Source organism: Sardina pilchardus, chromosome 4, assembly GCF_963854185.1.
Source record: "Sardina pilchardus chromosome 4, fSarPil1.1, whole genome shotgun sequence".
Taxonomy (NCBI): Eukaryota; Metazoa; Chordata; class Actinopteri; order Clupeiformes; family Clupeidae; genus Sardina; species Sardina pilchardus.
In genome coordinates this window covers 40,438,641-40,457,367 of record NC_084997.1, presented here as the reverse complement: position 1 = coordinate 40,457,367, position 18,727 = coordinate 40,438,641, and the positions used below count along the sequence as shown (strand labels likewise).

The following is an 18,727-nucleotide window of genomic DNA, read 5'->3' as shown; positions in this document are numbered from 1 at the left end:
CACACACACACCTGCAACACACACACACACCTGCAACACACACACACACACACACACACACACACACACACACACACACACACACCTGCAACACACACACACACCTGCAACACACACACACACACACACACACACACACACACACCTGCAACACACACACACACCTGCAACACACGCACACACCTGCAACACACACACACACCTGCAACACACACACACACACACACACACCTGCAACACACACACACACCTGCAACACACACACACACCTGCAACACACACACACACACACACACCTGCAACACACACACACACACACCTGCAACACACACACACACACACACACACCTGCAACACACACACACCTGCAACACACACACACACACACACACACCTGCAACACACGCACACACACACCTGCAACACACACACACACACATACCTGCAATACACACACACCTGCAACACACACACACACACACCTGCAACACACGCACACACACACACACCTGCAACACACACACACACACATACCTGCAACACACACACACCTGCAACACACACACACACACATACCTGCAACACACACACCTGCAACACACACACACACACCTGCAACACACACACACACACCTGCAACACACACACACACACCTGCAACACACACACACACACCTGCAACACACACACACACACACCTGCAACACACACACACACACACACCTGCAACACACACACACACACACACCTGCAACACACGCACCTGCAACACACACACACATACACACACACACACCTGCAACACACACACACACCTGCAACACACACACACACACACACACACACACCTGCAACACACACACTCACACACACACCTGCAACACACACACACACCTGCAACACACACACACACACACACCTGCAACACACACACACCTGCAACACACACACACACCTGCAACACACACACACACACACACACACACCTGCAACACACACCTGCAACACACACACACACACACACACACACCTGCAACACCGGTCCAACGTCTTCATCATCAGCCAGGTCGATGTCATCATCCAGCAACTCATCTTCTTCATCTTCATCACCATTAAGCTGTTCCTCCTTTGAGGCTTTGTGGCCTACACTCACACACACACACACAGTCATCAGTGTCCATGTCCGTGTCCACACACACACATAGGGTTTGGAATTTGCACCAAGCACCCGTCATACGAGGGTAAACTCTCAGCACAACGCCTACACATCCTAGGAGTCGGTGGACTAAGTTTGACCCTTACCATCCACCATCATTACAGCCTCATCTGAGGCACACATTTGATTTCCTTCCCTGTGGAAATCAGCTGATGGATTAATCCGATCAAGCGAGCAAGTTAGTTAACGTTAGTCATCATATTAACACAAAGCTGCTTGGCGAATACCTTTATTCAAGAGACCGCCATGCTGTTAAGTTTTTAATGCATTGAAGTAATAAATAACATGTTTTTAGGGGAATTGCTACCGTTTTGTTAGGCTACATGTTTTGAACATGGTGTCATCTGTGTTCTGACTAGCAGGTGTTTTATAGGAAGAAGAGGTAGAATTGGAGAAACAAGGGTCTAAACTAATCAATTTAACACTTGGAGGTACGAGGCCTTTTCAGGCACTTTGAGGCAGTCAGCTATACCTTGAGATTTTTAAGTTTTTCATCTAACTAAAAACATCTATGCAAAAGTGGCACATATGGTTATATTCTGTCATGAGATTACCTTTTATTATAATTCAGTGTAAACACAACTTTTTTCAAAGATGATTTCAAAGATGATTTTCAAAGGTTAAAGGTCAAAGGTAAAAAACACACTATAAATATATCGAGCTAAGACTTTTGAAGTTTGAACCTTGAAAACAACGGTGTTGGCTCCATATAAGTAAAAATAACTTTAAAAAATGTTAAGTAGCTTTACTACAAATTGGAAAAAAGTGGGTCTAAAAGGGGGACTAAATGGGTCACTTAGTGAGTGTCTCTTTCAAATGCAAACTAAGTTGAATGGGCTTTTTGAATAGGCCTGCTTCAGGTGAAATCCTAGGATTTCCTTTTTACAAAGTGCCATTGATACATTCTCTTTTAAAACATATATATTTGGAAACTAATTGATTAAACGTTTCTAATGGTGTCACCAAATATGTTTCTAGGACAAAAACTAGCAGAGATTGAGATGTGTGTTTGGAACAGTTTTTCAAATCCCCAGGAAGGAAGGAACCACGGGGCAGGAATCGAATCCGGGTCGCCGGCGTGCGGTGCAGGTGCCCCAGCCAGTAGTGCCACGGCTGGGGCCATTACGCCTGGAGTTACACATGCTTTGGTTTGTTTCCCAAAGACGAAATGAAGCAAATCTAAATGTGGAGTCTTGTTTAACTCATTTCCATAAGATGCGTTACTGTTTAGTTTCTAAATCACATTCATTAGTGACGCTACTGGTTAGTCTCTAACGCCCCTTCATTAGTGACGCTACTGGTTAGTCTCTAACTCACGTTCATTAGTGACGCTACTGGTTAGTCTCTAACCCACTTCTATAAGATACGCTACTGGTTAGTCTCTAACTCACTTCCATAAGATACGCTACTGGTTAGTCTCTAACTCACGTTCATTAGTGACGTTACTGGTTAGTCTCTAACTCACGTTCATTAGTGACGCTACTGATTAGTCTCTAACTCACGTTCATGAGTGACGCTACTGGTTAGTCTCTAACCCACTTCCATAAGATACGCTACTGGTTAGTCTTTAACTCACGTTCATGAGTGACGCTACTGGTTAGTCTCTAACTCACGTTCATTAGTGACGTTACTGGTTAGTCGATATGTGACTGTTAAGTCTCTAACGAATGTTAAACTCCATAGGAGACGTTACTGGTTACTCTACTGCACGTCCACGAAAGATGCTATCGGTTAACCTCGAATGCATTCAGAAGGTCGATAAAGTCCACGTTCCACGTTTTCATATTAAGCTAAATTAAACAAATTATTAAATTAATTAATTAAATTAACAAGGTGGTGGATCAGTCTGGTTCTATCGTAAATACAAACACGCCTCTTTCATACGTTACTGTTACATTACTTTCATACGTTACGAGGCTGCCTTCATTTCACACTTGTGTGCTGTGGGTGTGACAGAAGCGGGAATGGTAGAACATGCATAACTGAAAAGTACATCTGTGTGTGTGTGTGCAGGGCGTTCTCACCAGAGCTTTTCTTGCCCTTCTTGGGGAGTTTGCTGTTGCTGGGGGCGGAGCTCTGTGACTCCTCCCCCTCAGAGGCCTGCCCAGAGTCTGGCTCCTCCCCTCGCTGCGTCTTCAGCTCCTTGAGCAGGTCGACCACCGCAAACGGCGCCTGCTCCACAATCTGCCCAAACACACTGCTGCAGAGAGCCTGGAGCACCACACGACTACACACACACACGGGTACACACACGGACGTGGACACAAGCATGCACGCGCACACACGCACACACACAAATACACACACACACGGGTACACACACGCACATGGACACAAGCATGCACACGCACACACGCACACACACACACACAAATACAAACACAATTGATTAATTCCAGTACAGGAGTGACCCTTCAAGGATATTAAAGAGATATGTGTATATATCGCCAATCAGCAATATATACACACCCTAACCCTAACCCTTCCTGTTTGTTCGTGCTCGTCAGTCGGCTTATCGCGACTTCACCACAAGATGGCGCCCAGCGGAGAGATTCTATGAAGGTACTGCTTGTAAACAGTCTTTTTAAATAAACTTCCTGTGCATTTCCAAAGTTCTCAGTATCTCGTTTTAAATGTCAGGACCCTCAGAAGTCTAGTAATGCAGTGTGGAGTTACTTGGAACCGTTTTAATGGTTTAAAAATAGCGATTTAGCTGCATAGGGTACATTATGCCCAATCTAATAGATTCAAGCCTACTGCAAGCTTGGCTGAAAAGGACGGAGTTCGGAATGCAGGGGGGTGAGCAAAGGTGCGTAAACTACACGTGTGAGTAAACCGTAACATGTTTCGGTACAGTTAAGGTCAATTTCACACCGGAATTAATATATATATCGAGGGTGGAAATGTTGCTTATTTGCAAACATCAAATGGGAGCTCAAAGCATTGTCGCAGACATTAAAAATGTTTTCATTGAAGAAATCCAATATCACACACCCGTAACACACACACACAGGACTTACGCTTACATTCATAACACACACACACACAGGACTTACTCTTATATCCGTAACACACACACACACAGGACTTAATCTTATATCCGTAACACACACACACAGGACTTATGCTTATATCGGTAACACACACACACACACACACACACACACACACACACAGGACTTACTCTTTGGTTTCGGCTGCAGTTCGGCAGAATGGCTCAATAAAGGACAAATTCTGGTCTGCTGTCAGCTGCAAGACACACAGAAGAAGAATCTCACACACACAGCCAGGTACATTTGACACACACACATGCTCTGCTCCAGCAAGGCCCATCTCTGTCAAGTAGAGCGCACACACACACACACACACACACACCTGCTCTGCTCCAACGAGACCCAGCTCTGTCAAGTAGAGCGCACACACACACACACACACACACACACACACACACACACACACACACACACACACCTGCTCTGCTCCAACGAGACCCAGCTCTGTCAAGTAGAGCACACACACACACACACACACACACACACACACACACCTGCTCTGCTCCAACGAGACCCAGCTCTGTCAAGTAGAGCGCACACACACACACACACACACACCTGCTCTGCTCCAACGAGACCCAGCTCTGTCAAGTAGAGCGCACACACACACACACACACACACACCTGCTCTGCTCCAACGAGACCCAGCTCTGTCAAGTAGAGATCCAGAACGTGCAGGAGAAGTCCAGAAGGGGCGGAGCCATCCAGCAACTGGGCGGAGACTAACTGCAGCACACGCCCACACAGACTAGAGAGAGAGAGAGAGGGAGGGAGGGAGAGAAAGAGAGTCAGAAATTGAGAAAGTGAGCCCTTTTTTCCCTTCCTACATTCCACTCTATTACTTCGCCTGATTAGTATACTTTTCCCCATTATGTTTATTTTCATTTGTACAATTATAACACAAGTGTAAGCTAATTTCAATGAGAGAGAAACAGACTCAACAGATGAGAGTGAGAGTGTGTGTGTGTGTGTGTGTGTGTGTGTGTGTGTGTGTGTGTGTGTGTGTGTGTGTGTGTGTCTCTCCTCACCTCTCTTCCCAATCATTTCTCTTCAGCATCTCAAACAGCTGCCTGAAGACAAACCTCACCAGCTGCAGGAGACGAAGATGGTGGGGATTAGTCAACCATGTTTGTGTGTGTGTGTGTGTTAGGGGTGGCACGGTTCACAAAATCTACGGTTCGGTTCGTATCACGGTTTAGGGTCACGGTTTTCGGTTCGATACGGTTCTTGTTGTGATTTTTTCTTTTAATCTTTAACACTCCAGAAACATATTTCAGCATATATAGCTTAATCATCCACAATTAGGCTAGAGTATTTAAAGAATAGTTATCGTAGATACGGCTGCGAAACGACCGGAAGTCATTCATTTCCTGTGGAGATTTGAGACCGCATGCGAATGGGTCCCAACAGTGCAGTATGGAAACAATCGGGTCCGTTGGTCATCCGCATGCGTAAAAAACATTGAACTCGTACGACAGCAACGGACGGTTCCTAGCCGACGGTTCTGAAGTTACTGTTGCTATGGCACTGATAAACAAACTGAATATCTATCTTTTATAATATCATATTACATGCTTTTAAATGATAAAGTTTAAAATAAAGTCATCGAAAAGGAACGTGTATGAACCTTAGTGGTGCACAAGCCCATCTTGTGAAAAATAAAATGAACGGTTGGTGTAAAATAAAGAATTATTTCCAAACGATGTTTTTTGTCATGTCACTGTCTTACATTGTCTCTTAACATTATTAGGGCAGTTAGACAATTAGTTTAAAATTAAAATAGCACTATTGTACATTTTACTCCCAAACTCGAAAGCTTCCGACACTTCCAACAGTCAAGTCCGACGTCCGACGGGGGAGCACTGCGTATTACGGAGAGCGAGTGTGATCTGACGGGGGAGCACTGCGTATTACGGAGAGCGAGTGTGAAGGCGACGTTAGGCTGGCGCATCCTGCAACTCCGGGCAGTCTCAAAACTCCATACTCCTACTCTCTTTGGCCCAATCCCAATGTCCGGACTCACGAACTCACGGACTTTGGTGCGCGTTCTCGCAAAATTCGTAAGGGTTTAGGGCTGTCCCAATGTCGAATTACAACGGGCGGGAGGGTTTGAGTACAGACTTACCGAGCCCTTTCCGTGAGTCTGCATCGGTGCAGACTTAACCTAAGGGAATTACCCACAGTTCAAAGTGTTGTGACGTTTACCGCGGAGATCATAGAAAAATCCGGAAATGAAGGTAAACAACAGCACGCACGACACACGTGCATGGTGCAAATGTTAGCAACGTTTTTATTAGTAAACATCGCCAAGGTACATGTGATCTCGTGAAGTGCTGTCCCAATCCCAAACACCTATCTGAGCCTATGTGGCCTCACACACTCACTCACTTAGCACCTGAGATCAATTAAGTCTGTGAGTCTTTAGTTCTTAGTCTTTAGGGCTGACATTGGGATTGGGCCCATGTCTCTCGCACTTGCCATTTCTCTCCACCCTCCACCCTCCACCCTCCACACTCCACACTCCACACTCCACACTCCACACTCCACACTCCACACTCCACACTCCACACTCCACACTCCACACTCCACACTCCACCTCTCACGAAAGGGAAACACATTGTTACATCTGGGAATCAATTGCGCATGCCATAACTAGCCTGAGCCGTAGGACCGCATGACGAACACACTCGGATGGCATGTCACGGTTCGGAGCATTTTTCAAAAAACGTGCCACCCCTAGTGTGTGTATGTGTGTGTGTGTGTGTGTGTGTGTGTCCTCTGACCTGAAAGAACTTGTCCATGCGAAGTCTGTCTATGCCGTTCCATTCCCTCTTCACAGTCTGCAGAAACGTCTCGATATACAACAGCTCTGCACGCACACACACACACACACAAATCTGTTAAAAAATCACCATCATCAACAGCTCTGCACACACACACACACACACACACACACACACACACACACACACACACACACACACACACACACACACACACACACACACACACACACACACACACACACACCTGTTAAAAAAATCACCTTCATCAACAGCTCTGCACACACACACACAAATCTGTTAAAAAAATCACCATCATCAACAGCTCTGCACACACACACGCGCACACACACACACACACACAAATCTGTTAAAAAATCACCATCATCAACAGCTCTGCACACACACGCACACACACACACACACACACACACACAAAACAAACACACACACACACACACTCTCTCTCTCCAGGTACTCACGTGTGTTGGTGTTCTGGAAACTGAGCAGCAGGCCAGAAATCTGCTCTGATAACTCCTCCTGTAACCATGACAACACGTCAACACACAATCTAAACACAAATAAGAACACACAGTATTCTCTAGTCTTGTTAGAACATTACAACACAAATAAGAACACACAGTATTCTCCAGTCTTGTTAGAACATTACAACACAAATAAGAACACACAGTATTCTCCAGTCTTGTTAGAACATTACAACACAAATAAGAACACACAGTATTCTCCAGTCTTGTTAGAACATTACAACACAAATAAGAACACACAGTATTCTCCAGTCTTGTTAGAACATTACAACACAAATAAGAACACACAGTATTCTCCAGTCTTGTTAGAACATTACAACACAAATAAGAACACACAGTATTCTCCAGTCTTGTTAGATCATTACAACACAAATAAGAACACACAGTATTCTCCAGTCTAACACAAATAAGAACACACAGTATTCTCCAGTCTTGTTAGAACATCAGAACATACAGCAGACATCTCTTCACGACCTGCTAGCTGCAGTCTCCTGAACGCGCTGCACAAACTGCCAAGCTCCAACAATCCCAACACATACACACAGCCAAGCTCCAACAATCCCCCCGCCACACACACACACACACTGCCAAGCTCCAACAATCCCCCGCCACACACACACACTGCCAAGCTCCAACAATCCCAACACACACGCCAAAAAAAACAGCCTGGACCATCAAAGATCACAAGCTGTATTCTGGCCAATCAGCAACAAGAAGGATGGCGTGTTCCAGCCAATCAGGAACAAGAAGGATGGCGTGTTCATGAGCGTTTCAGGAAGCACGGTAGACAGGGGGCGAGGAGGATCTAGCGGTCTGTTTTGTTTGATAAGTCTTCAAACGTCAACAGAATGTGGAGCTTTAGCTACCCACCACCCATGGGTGCCACTATGCATCAAAGGGCCACAAAGCTTCAACTTGCGTTTGTAGCTCGTTATAGATTTCTCACTCTCTCTTCACAATCATGAAAATAATGACGCATGGAAGACAACTAGCTAAATCATTGCTCAATCCAGTTAGTATCATTAGCACGCTGCAGATATTTGTTTAAAACTCTTGCATTCAAGTTGACTGATCATCTCAACACCAATATTTCCCAAAAGGGCCTATCCCAATGAGAACAAATATTGGGCCTATCCCAATGAGAAAAAGTATTACCTTAAAACCCTTTGTCTGCCGAAGTCGCATAATTGAGACAAGCAACGTGACTTATTAAAACAGGCGATAGATCCAAGTAAGGAAACTAATGTCATTTCTACTGTCCACCACTAGTTGACAGACATCCAGAGCCTCGATTCAAGCCCAAATTCGATACTCAAAGATTTCAGGAAATGCTTGTATTAAAGGAATAGTTCGGAATTTTGGACATAGGACCTCATTTCCAACTTTGCCGAGGTGATATAGGTCGGTGTAGAAAGTTTTTATCGCGTTTAACCCCTTCCTTAAAGGGATAATCCGGAGTGAAATGCACTTTAGATCAATCGGACTATTGGGAGTACATACGTTGAGTTGACACCAAAATCATGTCATTCGGATGTATTTTGAGAAAGTTCGAGTTCACCGTTTTTAGCCAAAACTCGTTTGCCTGGAAGTGACCGGGGCGTGTGCTTTCGCCGCTACAAAACGCTATTTTTATACCTCTTCTACTGTTCCAAACAACACTACACTTACGTGGTAGTGAGTAGAGGGTCCCTTAAGCCAAACCGAAGTATCCCCACGTCTTTATGTGGTCGGATAGAGAGTCCAGAATGAATTTAATCGAGTCAGTACCTTTCCATGTCCGTTGATAGAATAATTTTAGAAATAAAACTAACCTTGCAACTCAATGATTTATTACATTTTGAGGGACTAGTTTCTCAATATCAATCCGCTACTGCCATACAGGGAACAAAGTAGGCTATTGCAATGCGATGCAAGGTTAGATTTATTTCTAACATTGTTCTATTAACTCATTGGCTGCCAGCGATTTTCAGTGCAGAGCGCTCCATACTGCCAGACGTTTTACAGCATTTTGACTGTTTTTCCAAGATCCACCGAACGGCGAGCTTTATGACCATGTAAACACCGAAGGTACCAAATGAAAGAGTAGACTCTCCTCTTTCACCAGGAAAAAACGGTTTGTTTCTATCGTTTTCCGTTCTTTAGTAATTGTCAGTAGAACATGGGTTAGTTTTACTAAAAACTCCTGTTTTTGACCAAAAAATGGAGAAAACGATCTTTTTGTGAAAATCAACTTTTTAACGTAGTGTTTCAGTAGTATGTCGACCACGATTGCACTGTTATCTCGTCAGTCTCGTCAAGGTTGCTAGGGACTCTGATGGTCGCTATAGACTCTGAACAGGACGGTAGACGTAGCAAGCTAGCACTAGCAAAGTTGTTGTTAGTCTATATGGCAATATCCAATGTAAATGGATCATACCGTTCACATGTTTTTCATCCTTGATGTAAGAAGTAAGCATATTTATTCCCTGCATCGCGTGCAAACTAGATCCACTGTGGTCGATCTTCAGTGTTACCTTGTTGCATGCTGGTTGCATGTCTCTGTATTAGCACTTTGCAGGCAGATACTAATCTTCCAAATGGCACTGCTTACATCTAGCGGTTCGGATCGCTAGTACAGTCTGTTTACAAGCCTGAAACTCTGCCAGATCGTTCCCAAGCCCACCCAGGAGCCCTCCCAATTGAAAAAGGCAATTGACGTCTATAGACGTCAATGGCAGTCAACGTATGTGTCTAAATTGACGTTTAAAAACGTCAATGGCAGTGAATGAGTTAACACAGACATCGATAGTCTGACGTTATAATTTATTTGTTTCGGGTGTTCTGTGGAGTGTTTTCATTGGCAGGCTGGATGTTACCGCTGACTTGCGTTATCTCAGCACCAGATTAGCACGAGATGAACACTGCAATTTAAGGAAGGGCAGAAATTCACTGAAAATGGTCTCCATCGACCTATATCACCCCGACTAAGTTGGAAATGAGGTCCTATGTCCAAAATTCCGAACTATTCCTTTAATCGTGAGAAACACACCAAGACGCGTTTCCTTTAAATAACGCGGAAGTGAACGGGCCATAGCATTGCTAAAATTGAAGCGAAAATACACCAAATGTTGAAAAAAAAGTTCACGTGTGATAAAGTCTTGGATCTGTAATTGACCTATTCTGATTCTGAAGGAGAATATCTGTCTTTTGGAGATTATGATCGGTCGTCCATTGGCAGTGACAGCAGGGCTGTAAGATAAGCTTTTTCACTAGGAGCACAGGTGCTCCTAAGACAAAGCAGTGGGCTAACGCTTTTTTGGCAACAATAATTTGATTTGGCATCCCCTACCCATTCCGTCTTCCGTAGGCCCTGCTGTTAGCATGTTGGGACACACAGGAGAGCTCTTCTCAGCTGTTTTGCTGCACGTCTTCGTCGTTGCAAAATTACGAGCATGATATTGTTAAACTTGCATCAAACGGTCTTGACGCTCAAGCACTTCTGCAAAGCTGTAACTGTATAAACTATATTGCTAGGATAATAACGAGTACAGTACGCAAAGTAGTAGTATTTACGTGGGCCAACTTTGACTTTGGCTTCCTATTCTTCACCCCACCTACACAATTACCAGCCAATGGTTGAACGACCTTAGCACATGTGCTTTTGTTTATAAATTCTGGTCCGGTTGCAATTAATCACAGTGTGAAAGAGAATCGCACTAAAAAGAAAAAAAGAAAAAAAAAAATGGTCCGGACCAAAGCAAGTGAACTAACGGACCTTCCTGGTGTGAATACGCCCATAGTCTTCAATATATTGAAGAAAAAGAAGAATGGATTTGGAGTGACATTTCTTGCGTGTGTGAGAGCACAAGGTTGATGCTGAAGGCGTGAGTTTCCAGCCAGGTGCGTTAAGAGTTGTCAACTATGAAATTTGTATAGGTCTACAGATGCGCGAAAATTGTACTATACTTTGATCCACTTGGTGTGGATTCATTTTAGGAGCAAAATGTGAATAAAAGGGTTGAAATCAATACTCGCACGTGTGCTCCCATTTCATATTTTCTACTCGCACTAATATATTTTAGGTCGCATTTGCGACGACCTGCTCGCAGCATACAGCCCTGGACAGTCAAGATGCGTCTGTGAATGGAGGTGCGTCTTTGCGTGTATATGTCAGTGTCTACTAAGCACACCATGCGTATTTGGACCCTCTGCCTATCACTGCTGCAGGTACACGTCATAATTATGATGATGGTGTCCGTAACTGACGTGGTACAGACAGCAGGGCTGGTAAAAATAGGGTTCTGGAGAACTACAAAGTCACCCGCGACAGAAACTGATTTGACCAGGTTACTTTATTGTATAGTAGCATGGTTTGTGGTTATAGTAATAGTTTACTATTGTTGGTTTACATGTGACTGTTTTCCGGTTTGTTTGTTATGTGGGTAAGATGACAAAAAAAGTAAACCTGCTCAAATATGTTCAACAAACATATGAATGTTTCACACTCTGTAAAGCGCCATGAGACATGTGTAATGTTTTGGCGCTCTATAACTGAAATTAAATTGAAACTGAAATTGAAACCAGTATTTACTGAAAAGTGCATCATTTGATATGGTTGTCATCCAGTGACGTCGTAATATGCTAATTGGATTAGTAACAGGCATGAAAACGGGTCAGGGGTGAAAAAGGTGAGAAGACTCTCGGATGTCGTCGGACTGCCGGTGACTTAAGTCTGTTTGGTGTGTCGCGTGCCGTCGGCGTTAGTTTTGGCCGACTTGACACGTAGAGTCGATCAGTGGCCTCGGCCTCAATGACCAATCCGATTGGTGGAGTCCTACCCTTCGAAACATCTCGGACATTGCTAAGTAGCAAAGGACTTGTTTAAACTGTTTAAACTAACCATCAGCCCTAAATTCAGAGATGTGAGCTACGAACCCAAATCTCCTAACATATTTTTGATAGAACTAGTAGACTACCACACAGTTATGTGTTATTTCAGGTTCGTGCCAACAACCTAGCTAGCGAACATGACTAGCAGTTCCCATTCACTTTTCGATTACTGTGCTAACATTACCTAGCCAGTTAGCTAGGGTAATGGGCAAAAACGTTATTTATTCAGTGCCTGAGAGAGTGTTTCATTGGCATCACACACAAGCAATGACAATGAAATAGTACACAATATATAATCATATTTATATTGTCTTGTTGTCTAATCAAAGTCCGAAAACTAGTGGCATTTCGTTGGCCGAATCCTGCTTGATACCATTCAAACGGCCAAATCCTTCTTCATACCGTTCAAACGGCCGCAGCTCTCTCGCACAGCTCAACTCCGTCCCTTGCGTGTGCACTAGAGTGGTCCTTATTTTTCAGCTTTTAAAAGTTCAGGCTCTCACCCCACCAAAATGTTTGAATAAATAAAAAAATTGGGCAAAATTATATCAAAATTAATCAATATGTAGTGGTTGCTCAAGACCATTGAAGTTCAACACATTCAAGTATTATGCGATACTATGCTAGCATGTAGAATGGTTTATGGTTATGGCAGCAATGGACTTATTTCCAGTGATGTTACCCATGAACCCCCTGCTTCGAGGCGTGTATCGAAGACATGAACCAACTTGGAATGAAGCTTTGTATCGGAGCTTGATTTGTTTTGTGATAATCACGTGACTAGTGACGTCCGAAGCTGCTTCGAAGTTTAACTCTAAGCCGTAGCGCGACACTGGGCGGGGGTTGTGGGTTCACTGTGTCAGAGCACTTCGCCAATCAATTGACTCAAACCTGACTTGCTGACGCATCAAGGCTGCTGCTGGCAATGAGAATTAGAGCTTGGCCATATGGCCTTGTTGTGACCACGCAACCCCCGATCCATCTCTGCTATATTGCGAGTTCGAGTCTGTGCGTGTGCAAGGCGCGACTGAATCGCGCAGGTTCAACACAACACAGGTTACAAAAGGTCCCAAAATAACCTTAGTTATATGTTATTATTTATTACCTCCGCCAAGGAGGTTATGTTTCCATCGGGGACCGGCGTTTGTTTGTTTGTTTGTTTGTTTGTTTGTCTGTCTGTTAGCAAGATAACTCAAAAAGTAATGGATGAATTTCGCTGAAATTTTCAGCGAATGTCAGCCATGACCCACGATTAAATTTTGGGAGTGATCCGTAATTCCGTTGGGATTCCTGAGCCGTTTATGTGTTTCGCTTATTGGTGCAATGGCATGGTATGGCCACGTGGTGGCAATCTGAATAGTTTCAGTTCAAATGTATGACAACCTAGGAAGAACAATACAGGCGGAGGTCTGCGCTCTGAATGCTTTTCTATTGTAACCATTAATTCATGTTCAAAATGTATTCATCTTCGACTCACAGACATTCATAGCTAACATGTATGAAACAGTCTGTCTACATAAAGAGCTCGATAAAGCACTGTTACATAAAGGCCTGAACTGGATACTACCATGGACAAAGCTTTGTGATTGAAATATTCTAGATGTTCAACCTCTAGATGTTGTCAAAACATTTTGCAGTGTGTTTTTATGTATATCCAACACATAAATAGTGGAAATAGATGATTTTCCAAAAGCTTACGACAGACCTGACTACTGATATGTGGACAAGCCGTGAACATGTTAGGGCTTATGCCGAACGCCTAGCAGTGGAGCTCAACGAGTGGCAAAGGATGCAGTGCTGTGGACATAGGCTTCATTAGGCTATTGGGGAGTGACTCAGTTATGGTGTTTAACTATTTAAAACTATGTCATTGTTATTGATCGCAAACACATGTCCAGGCTGCAATACATTTGTTTGACATCTAGGCCCCATCAGACCTCTGCAAGAAACATGCATTGTGCGACAGGAAAACTGTGTTTTCCCCCCCGCAGTAGGCTACTGCAATATTTCTGTGTCCAAGATATTGCATTGTGCAGTGCAATGTAGCCTGTGTGGTCAGTCAGGGTCGACCTGTTGGTCATCTGCTACTACCTAAAGCAGTGGTTTCTCTTGCATCCACGACAGTGGAAGAGGCTCTTACACACACACACACACACACACACACACACACACACACACACACACACACACACACACACACACACACACACACACACACACACACACACACACACGTTCTCACCTGCAGCAACGGCTTGTCCTGCATCCACAGACAGTAGAAAAGTCCCTTCCAAATCTTCATCAGCTCCTCCTCAGTGAAGCCACCTATTGGGACACAATTCACACAAACACACACACAGTTCAAAAGTTATGATTCACTCTAATCTTCCCCGTCATGTCCACCACTCGCGCATCACATGGTAAATTATCTTTCCTCCACTTAACGGCAGAGGGAATAGTCGCGTATATCCGAATAAGACAAAGTTATATAGTCCCATGAACACGCGCTAACGTTACAGAAGAGAGCCGAAGAAGGGGGCAGGGCAGCACGCGACCCCATATTAGAACAGCAGAACAGGGCACGTGAGTGTTTCCATACCTCCGGGGACTTGTGAGCGCGATCTCGCATATTTCCGCAGTTTTTTAAAGGCTTTAGTCCGAACGGTTCTCTCGTTTGCTGCTAATTTTTGGGCAAGAAGCACCTCGGGCTCCTGCTCTTGCGCCATGTTGATTTCTCACGTGGGGAACTCACGACGGGCGCATTCTCTACGTCACTTCTTCAAGGGACGCCGTTTGATGACGTATTTTTCATAACAATCACCAGCAGCATCGGGCAGCTACACCAGAAAATGTCTGAAAAGGGGCTCTTGCCGAATCATATGGTGCGTTGGAGCGTGGGGATATCGGGGAAAACACGCGAATATGGGCTATTCTTATATAACTATGGAAAAGTCCTCGTGAGCCTCACAGACTGTAGTTATATGGACATTTTTTTTAAGATAAACGTGTTCATTTTTGGTGTATGCCGCCTTTTTAAAGTTGCAAGTGCTGCTCTGGATTAGCTGTGCGTTTGTCCGTATCTTTCGGTATCTAATCTTTCCCGCAAAGCACAGTCGGAAGAATGATGTTTTCTTTTCACCGGAACGAACAGAGTAAAAGTCCTTACATAACCACCAATCCAGAAGATGGCGATATAAACATAATTTTAAAGAGGAAGTCGAAACTAGCGGGGGTAGTGTGAAGTGTACAATAAGCAACACTAGAGATTGACTGAACTAACATCAAAATAAATCAGATAACGCATGTCATGACTGATATCTGATATTATTTCAAATAAAAGTAAAAACAAAAATGATTACATGCGCTACCTTTCTTATTTCTCATCACCCACAGTTCAGAAAAGAACAAAAGCCCTTTATTTTGACATAACCTTTTAGCGGATTCTAGTTTTCTCCCGGTTCACGTCGTTATCGTGCAGGAAGAGATTAGTAATGGCGACTGGCAACTCGGTGAAAGAAGAAAAGGCGCCACTCTAAACGATTTAGCCGTGAACGCGAGGCGAATTTTATTTTTCAAGTCTTCGATAATCAGGTTGTACAATGTCCAACAGAACGGCTTACTTTTACGACCCCGACGTCGGCAATTTCCATTATGGCGCGGGACATCCAATGAAACCTCATCGTCTCTCCCTGACGCACAGTCTCGTTCTGCATTATGGCTTGTACAAGAAGATGATGGTCTTTAAACCATACAAAGCCTCCCAACATGACATGTGTCGTTTCCACTCGGAAGACTACATTGATTTCCTGCAAAAGGTTAGTCCCAACAACATGCAGGGCTTCACCAAGAGCCTGAACACCTTTAATGTCGGAGACGACTGCCCCGTGTTCCCCGGTCTGTTTGAATTCTGCTCGCGGTACACGGGAGCATCGCTACAGGGCGCGACGCAGCTCAACCATAAGATCTGCGATATCGCCATTAACTGGGCCGGTGGCCTGCACCACGCTAAGAAGTTCGAGGCCTCTGGGTTCTGTTATGTGAACGACATCGTCATCAGCATCCTGGAGCTGCTGAAGTACCACCCGAGGGTGCTGTACATCGACATCGATATTCACCATGGCGACGGGGTGCAAGAGGCCTTCTATCTCACAGACAGAGTCATGACCGTATCCTTCCACAAGTACGGGAACTACTTCTTCCCCGGGACGGGCGACATGTACGAGGTGGGCGCCGAGAGCGGCCGCTACTACTGCCTGAACGTGCCGCTGCGCGACGGCATCGACGACCAAAGCTACCGGCAGCTGTTCCAGCCCGTGATCAAGCAGGTGGTGGACTTCTACCAGCCCACCTGCATCGTGCTGCAGTGCGGCGCCGACTCTCTGGGCTGCGACCGGCTCGGCTGCTTCAACCTCAGCATCCGCGGCCACGGGGAGTGTGTGGAGTTCGTGAAGAGCTTCAGGATTCCGGTGCTGGTGTTGGGGGGCGGCGGCTACACGGTGCGCAACGTGGCGCGCTGCTGGACCTACGAGACCTCGCTGCTGGTGGACGAGCCAATCAGTGACGAGCTGCCCTACAGCGAGTACTTTGAGTACTTCGCGCCGGACTTCACGCTGCACCCTGACGTCAGCACGCGCATCGAGAACCAGAACTCGCGGCAGTACCTGGAGCAGATCAGGCAGACGGTGTTCGAGAACCTGAAGATGCTGAACCACGCGCCCAGCGTGCAGATCCACGACGTGCCGGCCGACCTGCTGAGCTACGAGCGCACGGACGAGCCCGACCCCGACGAGCGCGGCGCCGACGACAACTACTCGCGCCCCGACAACAGCAGCGAGTTCTACGACGGGGACCATGACAACGACAAGGAGAGTGACGTGGAGATTTAACCATGACAACGACAAGGAGAGTGATGTGGAGATTTAACCATGACAACGACAAGGAGAGTGACGTGGAGATTTAACCATGACAACGGCAAGGAGAGTGACGTGGAGATTTAACCATGACGCGTAACCCAGCCAGGACTCAGGACTGTGAGGGTCATCAGCACGGCTGTGGTGTGTGAGGGTCACTGATTGGCTCCTTGGGACGGGGCGGGGCCTGTATCTGCTGGTCTGTGACTCCATCACTGTCGCCTTGACGACGGCCCTGGACACCGCTGCCCTTTATCTCCACGGCAACACCATTGTTGTTGCTTCATGAACAGTAACTCACTTGGCGTGCAAATCAACACAGCCTGTATGAAATATCACACACACACACACACACACACACACACACACACACAGCCTGTACAAAATCACTTGTGTACACACACTTATACACACACACAGCCTGTGTGAAATAACTTGTGTACACACATACACACGTGCACATAGCTCACAGTACACACACACACACACACACACACACACACACACACACACACACACGTGCACATAGCTCACAGTACACACACACACACACACACACACACACACACACGTGCACATAGCTCACAGTACACTCACACACACACACACACGTGGTCACACAGCTCAGTACACACACACACACACAGTTCATGCTCCCTCGCGCATACACTCGGCCTGTTACAGGCTGTGGAATCAAGGGTTATTACAGTTCATTTTGTATCTTTGTATGTTTGTTGTTTGTATGTTAGAAGATAAAACTCAATGTAAACGATTACTGCCCTGATTTTAAATAAAAAGCATCACTGAAGATTTTCAGAGTTCCCACTGGTTATGGAATTTCTGGAAAGTCTATTTCAGTCGTGAAAAGTCAAGGAATTTGATCATTTTGAGGGTAAAGTTATGGAATATTTGGGAATTTTGTTGTAGCAGTGTAAATAGCAGAACTGGTGTATATCTGGACATTAGCTTCACTGCTTTCTAGCTCAATGCCCATTTATACATTTTCCTCTTAGAAAGGTTTCTTGAATGCTACGGGACTGCTCTGAGATCATTGGTCGGTAGGCTGTATTCTCCCTGTTTTGGAGGTGATTTCTTTTGTCCGGGAAAAGGCACAGAATTACCCTGCGATCCATTTGTATCGTAAGTCACCCGCCCGAGTTGTAAAGTGTAAATTACCCAGCTTTCTTGCGGCATTTTACGGAGGAACGCCCCCTTTACCTCGGAGTACTTGCGAGTACCCCGAGTTGGGCTTACGACCTGTAAACAAACATGGCTGCGCCCATAGTCGAGATGAGATGACATGTGTTTTCTTTGTATTTGTACCGTGTTGGTCGTTTTAATGACAATGGAA

The 18,727-nt window shown here is 45.1% G+C and overlaps 2 protein-coding genes across 7 annotated transcripts in view; one reads left to right on the top strand and one right to left on the bottom strand.

The window, feature by feature from the left end:
- LOC134079248 (ribosomal RNA processing protein 1 homolog B-like) overlaps nucleotides 1-15,583 on the bottom strand; it is a 35,475-nt gene extending 19,892 nt beyond the window's left edge. For 3 of the 6 annotated variants that reach the window (XM_062535498.1, XM_062535500.1, XM_062535501.1), the window contains exons 1-9: nucleotides 15,066-15,582; nucleotides 14,709-14,791; nucleotides 7,535-7,592; nucleotides 7,053-7,138; nucleotides 5,298-5,359; nucleotides 4,894-5,017; nucleotides 4,401-4,465; nucleotides 3,241-3,443; nucleotides 1,031-1,143 (exon numbers count right to left, since the gene is read on the bottom strand). In XM_062535498.1, the coding sequence (XP_062391482.1) occupies nucleotides 1,031-1,143; nucleotides 3,241-3,443; nucleotides 4,401-4,465; nucleotides 4,894-5,017; nucleotides 5,298-5,359; nucleotides 7,053-7,138; nucleotides 7,535-7,592; nucleotides 14,709-14,791; nucleotides 15,066-15,192 (921 nt within the window). In that variant the 5' untranslated portion in view covers nucleotides 15,193-15,582. Of the gene's footprint in view, nucleotides 1-1,030; nucleotides 1,144-3,240; nucleotides 3,444-4,400; nucleotides 4,466-4,893; nucleotides 5,018-5,297; nucleotides 5,360-7,052; nucleotides 7,139-7,534; nucleotides 7,593-14,708; nucleotides 14,792-15,065 lie in introns of all 6 variants that reach the window. The other 3 variants (XM_062535497.1, XM_062535499.1, XM_062535502.1) reach the window with 2 other exon arrangements.
- A 351-nt stretch (nucleotides 15,584-15,934) lies between these two features.
- Nucleotides 15,935-18,184, top strand: hdac3 (histone deacetylase 3). The gene has a single exon (XM_062535496.1). The coding sequence runs from the start codon at nucleotides 16,066-16,068 to the stop codon at nucleotides 17,350-17,352; it is 1,287 nt and encodes a 428-aa protein (XP_062391480.1). The 5' UTR covers nucleotides 15,935-16,065; the 3' UTR covers nucleotides 17,353-18,184.
- The last annotated feature ends 543 nt before the right edge of the window (nucleotides 18,185-18,727 follow it).

What these genes read in the sequence shown, in the direction of transcription:
- hdac3 (XM_062535496.1), top strand. Translation starts at nt 16,066, where the DNA reads ATGTCCAACAGAACGGCTTACTTTTACGACCCCGACGTCGGCAATTTC.